This window comes from Camellia sinensis, chromosome 15 (genome assembly GCF_055761805.1).
Source record: "Camellia sinensis isolate YWXY chromosome 15, ASM5576180v1, whole genome shotgun sequence".
Lineage (NCBI taxonomy): Eukaryota > Viridiplantae > Streptophyta > Magnoliopsida > Ericales > Theaceae > Camellia > Camellia sinensis.
The window spans coordinates 98,169,008-98,177,412 of NC_138975.1; the positions used below are offsets into that span (position 1 = coordinate 98,169,008).

An 8,405-nucleotide genomic window follows, 5' to 3' on the forward strand; every position below is an offset into this window, starting at 1 on the left:
ATCTTAACACAGTTCGGCATCTCCAGGGCACTCATATCAGATAATGGGACTCAGTTTGATTGTGGGGTCTATCGAGATTTGTGTAATATGTATGGGATTTAGCCTTATTTTTCTTCACCGGCTTACCCATAAAGCAACGCATTACAACAAAAAAAAGTTTTTACGGCGCACAATGCACGCCGTAAAAACCCTTCTATGACGTGCAATGTGCGTCATATTATGACAAGTCATGCAAAGTCATTCACTTTCAACGACATGCTTCATGCGCCGTTAAAAATTATGTAACGACATATTTTGTGCGTCGTTGTTACTTTTTCTACGACATGCTATAGTACGCCGTTAAAAACTATTTAACGACAGATTTTGTACATCGTTGTTACTTTTTCTACTACTTTTGCGCGCTGTTAATTGATTAGACAAATAATGACGCTGATTGCGCACGCGTGAAATATGTAATACAATGACTTATTATGCCTGTCGTAGAATATGCAGTTTTTTTTTTTTTTTTTTTTTTTTTTTTTTTTTTTTATAATTCAGTAGGTTCTATTTGACCAATTTTATACAATCTAACAAATATTACAAACAAGCATCACAAAACATCAATCAACCACCAAAATATTATTTGAAACATCAAAAAGAAACTATATCCATAAATTATAAACATTCAACAATTGGCTATACATTCCAAACATTCGAAAACTATATCCTTAAGTTCTAATCTGTACAAAAAGTTTAAACCATCAAAAACTATGCATATCTAACTTTGTAAACATATCGACAATTATTAAGAGATTATCTAAAACTATCGACAATAGTTCCTATAGCAGTTGTAGCTATAGTTGCAGCGAATCCACTTGCGAGATGTCCAATGTATGTGTTAGGCACCTAAACTCGCGACGATAGCTGGAGTAGCTAACCCTGTTGCATTTCTTGTCTGCATGACAAAGGAAACTTCACATAAGTACAAAAATCAATGACTCAGCGACAAAATATTTCGTGAGGTATTAAGAACAGTTGCCATCGTTCTAGCAAAAGGCATAGTATAAATAGGAACAAAAAAGAAATGTCCAAAATCTAGAATGCTCAAAAAAAGGGTTATTCACATAACTAGGAACAAAAAATCAGAAAATGGGGACCAATCATTATTCTTTTTGGGTAGAGGCTTTAACATCAATTGTTGTTTATCAAATCCTGGGGCAATCAGCACATATTGCAACATTTGTACTGATGAATTTATCTCTCCATACCTTGTTAATTCTCCAATCTAATTCTTATTCAATTCTCTTAGTTTGCAAAAAAAAAAAAAAAAAAAAAAAAACCCTTTTATGCTAATGTAGAAAGCGCAAACAGTTCAACTCAGCAAGAACACCATTCATGGTTGCATTGTTGCAAAGAGAAATTCATAGACATAAAAAAAAGAAAAAGAAAAATGCCGTTGTCAATCATTCCAAGATCCAAATCCCTCTCATAGTAAAGGAAAGGACTCTTAAAACCTTTAAATAAAATGAAACGTGCCCCATTTGTCATCTAAATACATCAAAACAAAATTGATCAAAATACTACTAACTGAGTAAACTACCAACATTGTTTTAATTCAGAAAAGTTCAGGAATGCTCTAGATATATAGCAATCAAGCAAACAGAAATAAAGCATACAAGCAACTCAAGAGCTCACTTAACAAAATTGAATTAAATCTTAGTTACAATAATCATGGTTCAATATACCAGACATATACCAAAAACTAATAAATATAAAGGGAAATGAACATGTCACGCACCAAAATATGGTGCCACACACTTCTCTCACATGCACGTAAAAAGATGTGAGAGAAGTTTATATCATTGACAGCATCCAAATATATATATATATATATATATGCATATGTTCATGTATTCATATAGTGATAAGCTCAACAAATATCTTTGAACAAATGTAATGATTCCAAAATTTTCAAAATTTCTAGAAAAAAAAGTGTTTCCGTTTGTTTATGAAACAAATTCTCACTCTCTTCTCCCTTCCCCACCACCTCCAGCCACTACCCACAATTCCCACCGCCACCACCACCAGCCAGCCACTACAAACTCTACAGTGAGCTCGAGGACACCGCTTGCCACTACCTCCAACAACACACCAAACATATTTCTTCATTTTTTTTTTTCATTCGTTTTCAAAACTTTTTGTGTACACCAAACAAAACAAAAACCAAAAAACAATAAACTGATAATGTTATCAAACTACTCCTTGTACTAATACATAGAGGTGGATGTAACCAATTCAAAGCATGAGGGGACCATTATTACTGCTCAAATGTAGATAGTTCGACCAGAATAATAAATAAAGAATAAGCATACTGAGTTGTCATTTTCAGGACTCCATTTTTCATGCCATAATACATTGTTACTTATTTATTAATAGAAGATAAGAACTAAAGTTGTCCATATCAGTTACGAATACTTCAGATAACATCAACACAACATAATGCAGTACTGCATGATGTGAATTCATCTATAATTATCTAATTTCAAGTATGTAAGCCAACCACATATATCTCACCTCTTTAAAATTCTTGTTAGACAATAGAATAGGAAATGTAATATAGTCTTTCATGATTATCTGAATGAGACAAGTACGAACAACATCCGATAAAATTGAACTGCTGGACTGAAAACCCATAACATGTAGTGTAGGATACCTATAATGGAAGAAAGAAATGAAAAACAGAGTCACAATTATCACCTCTTTATAAGATGTTAAAATCATCCAAATCCAAAACATAAAAATGCCATGAGGAAACTTTACTTTCGTTGTATTTCAGAGCAGTTCAATATAATTATTGGACTTTTATTATATTGTAGAGCAGTTAAATATAAGTAGAAAACTGAACAGGCTACCAATTTCATTGACTGTCTGTGCAGAGCACTGAGCAAATATGTTTGGACGTCCAATTTGAGACATAAAATAGATATAATAGGCATCTGAAACACATAGAAGCAAGAAGAAAAAGATCACAAAATAAACAAAATGCACAACTCCACAGACTGGTCCCAATTGTTAGTTGTTCACAACTTCTGGAAGAACCTGTAAAGTTAGGGTTCCCAAAACTGGAATTTATATTATCATTCTACAAATATAACAAATATCAACCCTTTGATTCTTTTCAAAAGTAAATGCATCCAGTAAAGTCAGATAACAAGAAATAAATTGAACTGCTGGACTGAAAATCCATAACATGTAGTGTAGGATACCTATAATGGAAGAAAGAAATGAAAAATAGAGTCACAATTATCACCTCTTTATAAGATGTTAAAATCATCCAAATCCAAAACATGAAAATGCCATGAGGAAACTTTACTTTTGTTGTATTTCAGTGCAGTTCAATATAATTATTGGACTTTTATTATATTGTAGAGCAGTTAAATATAAGTAGAAAACTGAACATGCTACCAATTTCATTGACTGTCTGTGCAGAGCATTGAGCAAATATGTTTGGACGTCCAATTTGAGACATAAAATAGATAGAATAGGCATCTGAAACACATAGAAGCAAGAAGAAAAAGATCACAAAATAAACAAAATGCACAACTCCACAGACTGGTCCCAGTTGTTAGTTGTTCACAACTTCTGGAAGAACCTGTAAAGTTAGGGTTCCCAAAACTGGAATTTATATTATCATTCTACAAATATAACAAATATCAACCCTTTGATTCTTTTCGAAAGTAAATGCATCCAGTAAAGTCAGATAACAAGAAATAGAAGACGATCCATAAATATATAGCAATAGCAACAACAACAATAGGGTAAGAGATAAATTAACATATAGTGTACAGTTGTTGCCGCATAAAACCATTCTCGCATACCAACTGAAAAATCACATGAAAATCCAGAATTGAACATAACTATGAACGGCGAACAAATGAATAGAAAAGTAAATAATAGTTTGTGGATATAAATAGATAAAATAAAGATTAGTGTTGAATTATATAAATAAATAAATAGGCAAACTAAAAAAAATACTTTTTATATTTTATCTAGTAAAAAATGGAAAGTATACTCAGAGTTGCACTAATAGGAGAAAATTAGATGGTCATCCTTATTTTTTAGGACAATTACACACAACAACAACAACAACAACAACAAAAATCAAAGTTTGAGCTTCATAACAAAAATAAACTCTAAATTTTTAATTTTATCACTTTAAATTATAATTTTTTGATTTATTTTCAATCTAAACCATTCACCTATTTTTGTTAAGAAAAATCGATAGAAAAAGAATATATTTTAATTATTAAACTCAATATAGATATAAATAAAATGTCAAAAATATAATTTTTCATTAAATTTAATAACTGAAATATCTACTTTTCATTTTATTTTAACTTAACAAAAATAGACAAATGATTCAGGATCAAATGTATCACAATTGAAAACTCAGGGACCAAAGTGATACAGGTCACAAACTACAAAGACCGTTAACATAATTCGCCCAATGGTTCATATTGAAAATGAATAAACAGTTTAAGATTTAAATTGATAAAATTAAAAATTTGTTTGGTTACTAGAGTCAAACCTTGATTTGCGCGTGTGTGTGTACAATGTAATTTCTAGATGCATAAGGAACTTTATTTTTTCAGTAGGTTTCGAATTTCATGGAACTTTGTAGTAAGCTTTCTGAAAAAGAAAAGAAAAAAAAAGAACTTTATAGTAAACTTAATATCAATTATTTTATTTTTAAAGTAAAATACAAAAGTGCATTATTGGGGTGAGGATTAACTTTATTTGGTGTTCGGGTAAGAGCCAAGTCCCAGTCACAGAAGGTACCACTCATCCTAGAACACTGAAACAACCAGAATATGCCATTGCAATAAAGATGGACTTACTACTAATTACCAAAAATAACCTGCCGAAGCAACTCACCCCTACCTCTTGGTTTTACGAAATGACTAATCTCGTATCACGAACTACAAATCAACTTACACAACTGCAGGTGTTCGAAGCTTTGAGATTAAATTTTGTGTAACAGCATCAATGAACTCTTCTGTGTTCAAGTAGAACCCCCACGATACCCTGCATAAACCAAAAGCATCTGAAAATCACATAGAAATTCCCTAGAAGTATCGACAATAACATGGCTCTAGTAATTAGAATTGTATTTTGAAAACATTAATTAACCAATTGGATTGACCATGAAAACTAGGAAGTTGGGAAACCCTTATCCTGTTCGTTCAACCACCAAGGTACAACAGTTCAAATCAATTTACTTGGGAAAAACTATAAAGAAATTCATTCAAGCTCTTGTAATTACATAACTTCTTACATTAAATAAATTATGTACTAAGTCCTTAACTGATTGACAGCATCATTTGTATCCTGTTCAGAGAATTAACAATCCAATTAATTTCTATTTCTTTAGTTGGTAAGCTAGTCTTTCTTAACGTGTCCTAACTCCTAGGGTTTATATAGGATCCTAGGTTCGTCCCCATCCCCCAATAAGGAGGGAGGGGATCAGAACATAGTCAGATAACAATCAAAACATCACTCATAACGGTTAACAATAATAACAATCAAACAGGGAATAAAAAGAGAGGAAAAGTACTCGTAAAAAATCGAATAGAAGCGTAATTCGTTTAATAAAATGCAAAAGAAATGCTCGATAGGATAGTTAAAGGGAGAATGCCACTTACTTGGGCCCACAGACCAAAATGGCAAGATCCTTTGTCATTTTCCCATACTCCACTATCTCAATGCATGCAGCCTCTAGCTTGTGAACAAAATCCAACAACCTTTCATTCTTATCAAGTTTAGTCCTGATAAACATTGTTTTGAGTAAAAAAAAAGATGTATCAAGGCTACCTACCTAATTAAAATATATAGCACTAATTTTTCAATAATATTGTAGTAAAAAAACAAAAAAGAAAGGGGAAAAAAAAGTGACTGGCAATCTAATTTAAACAATTGATAGACATTTACATACTTAGTAGAATCATAGCATAGGGCAGCCAGCCTGATACAAAATGTATAGATACAAAATATAACATGATTTTACTTTAATAGGGAAAGTTTATGATAAGTACTCAGCAAACAAGACAATTATGACAGACATGAAACAAATACAGTTACAACATTTTGAATTACTAATATATTATTGATTCAAATGTTTTATTTTCATTATTGTATTCATACATCCATATAACTTCTCATTACTACATGACATCAGTTATTCAGTCCAAATAAAAAAAATATCATAGGCAGCTTGACATAGACCAATTGAGAAAGGCGATAAATCATGCAAACCTCCAAATAGAATTAAACTCAAAGGAAAATCAATAGCTATGAAAAATCATTTCTATGAACGTATGAAGAAGCAAACCAAGCTGAAGGTAGTAAATAGAATTAAATACAATCACTGTTTCAACCTTCCATACTGATTGACAATTTTTGAACATGAAAAAATTGAAGGGTTATATTTCATGTCTCCTAATTTCCTAAAATTCCAAACCAATAACAAGGACTCATCTAGACATTCTGTTAGACACCTAAACTACAAAACCAAAAATTACTCCTTTAAGCTGGAGAATTGGACAACAAAATTCAAACAACAAACAGAATTCAAACAACAAACAGCGAGTTTGAAGAGCAAAGAAAGGGAATAACACAACAGCGATCAAGAGCAGTGAGTTCGAAGTCTTACCTTGCGAGTGCGAGTTCAAAGGGAGCCGAATGAGGAGCAGCCCAAAACAAAAACTAAAAATGCTAACCCAACACAAACGAAAAGAAAAACAGACATAACCGTGAGCAAAAAACAAAACTAGCCATTAGCCGAGTTTGAAGGAGCGATCGAAAAAAATACTGACATTACCGAAGGGAGCCGAAGGAGGAGCAGTGTCGTATGCAACCTAAAATTGCTAACCCAACATAGCAAAAAATAAAAATAGACACAACCATGAGCCAAAAACAAAAACAGCCATCAGTCGAGTTCGAAGGAGGAGAGAGAAACAATATAATCAACGACAGCGACTAGAAATTACCTTGCGAGTTTAAAGAGAGCAGCGTCGGTACAACAGCAACTGAATACAAATCTTATCCCTTGCGAGTTGTAAATTGAAATTCGAAGGGTTGTAAGGGATGTAAGGGAAGGAGGAGGAGTATAGGTGAAAAGAATAGAGAGTGGGTTTTTGTAGGTAGCGGGTTTTGGTTCTGTTCAAGAAGAGCAGAGAGTGAGAGAGAGATAGAGAGGGATTTTTTTTGTTCTGTTCAAGATGAAGATGAAGACCTAGAAGAAGAAGGGGTGTCCAGAGAGAGACTGAAACCTTCCTTTGATTTTAGATTCACAGCCGAAGAGGAGATGGGATGAACCTAGTAATCCTTAGCAATTCATTCGGCCTTCATCATTATCAGAGAGAGAGAGAGAGAGAGAGAGAGAGAGAGATTGAAACCCTATGTTCCCTTCCTGATTAGATGAATTAGAAGGCAATTAGTTATTTTGGAAAAGCTCAAAATTTTAATATATATATATATATATATTTGGTGACTGGAGCTCAAATTTTTATTTTTGCGCTTATTTTTATTTTGGTCATACTATTGATGACAGAAATTGTGTGTCGTGAAAAATAAAATATTTTTAACAGTATATGTGCGTCATGGAAAGTGTACTTTTTAATGGCCGACTTTTTGTGTGTCGTAAAAAGTGTAATATTTTTAATGGGTGGCTTTTTGTGTGCCGTGAAATGTTCAATATTTTTAACGACTGTATATGTACGTCATGTATAGTTAATGTATTAATGGCATGCTATATGCATGTCGTAGAAAGTTTTATCATTTACGGCTAACATTGCAAGCCGTAAGAAAATCATCTTTATTCGCATTCACGGCGTACGCAATAGACACGCTGTGATTGGAAAATTATATACGACATGCAAAAAGAGCAAGTCGTAAAAGTGAGAAACCACGGTTTGCATTTACTGTATATCATTAATGTGGAGTCGTAAAAACTCAGTTTTGTTGTAGTGACGGTCAAGCTGAGGCTTCTAATAAAGGGGTACTAGATGGCATAAAGAAGCGCTTGGAGAAAGCGAAGGGGAAATGGGTTGAGGAGTTGCCAAGTGTACTGTGGGCTTATCGGATAATGTCGAGACGGTCCACCAGGAAGACCCCATTTGCCTTGTTTTTTGGTAATGAGACAATCATGTCCCTGGAGATTAGCCTACCATCTTTCTGAATGAAGGCCTTTAATACATGTCGAAATGATATGATGCTCGCACTTGATCTTGACTTAATTGAGGAATGCCGAGACAGGGCACTAGTCAAAATGGTCCGATGTCAACAACAGCTAGCTAAATCTTACGGTTAGAAGGTGCGGATCCATCGCTATATGCCTGGCGAGTTGGTCCTGAAAAAGGTTTTGCCTG

General features: G+C 33.3%; 1 protein-coding gene across 1 annotated transcript; it reads right to left on the bottom strand.

Annotated features, from left to right (window-relative positions):
- Nucleotides 1–594: 594 nt before the first annotated feature.
- On the bottom strand, nucleotides 595–7,198 carry LOC114272667 (uncharacterized). The gene is made up of 6 exons (XM_082909007.1): nucleotides 7,026–7,198; nucleotides 6,852–6,902; nucleotides 5,682–5,804; nucleotides 4,975–5,064; nucleotides 2,554–2,692; nucleotides 595–934 (listed from the first exon to the last, which is right to left on the bottom strand). Coding segments are annotated over exons 2-6 (411 nt in total). The 5' UTR covers nucleotides 6,854–6,902; nucleotides 7,026–7,198; the 3' UTR covers nucleotides 595–877.
- Between the last annotated feature and the right edge of the window lie 1,207 nt (nucleotides 7,199–8,405).

Bases quoted from the DNA above. Each gene is read 5' to 3' on its own strand.
- LOC114272667 (XM_082909007.1), bottom strand. The intron at 2,693-4,974 runs GTAAGTTGATTT...CTTCCATTATAG, and splicing joins CTTCGAACACCTGCAGTTGT to GTATCCTACACTACATGTTA. The intron at 935-2,553 runs GTGAGATATATG...TTTGTCATGCAG, and splicing joins CTAACAAGAATTTTAAAGAG to ACAAGAAATGCAACAGGGTT.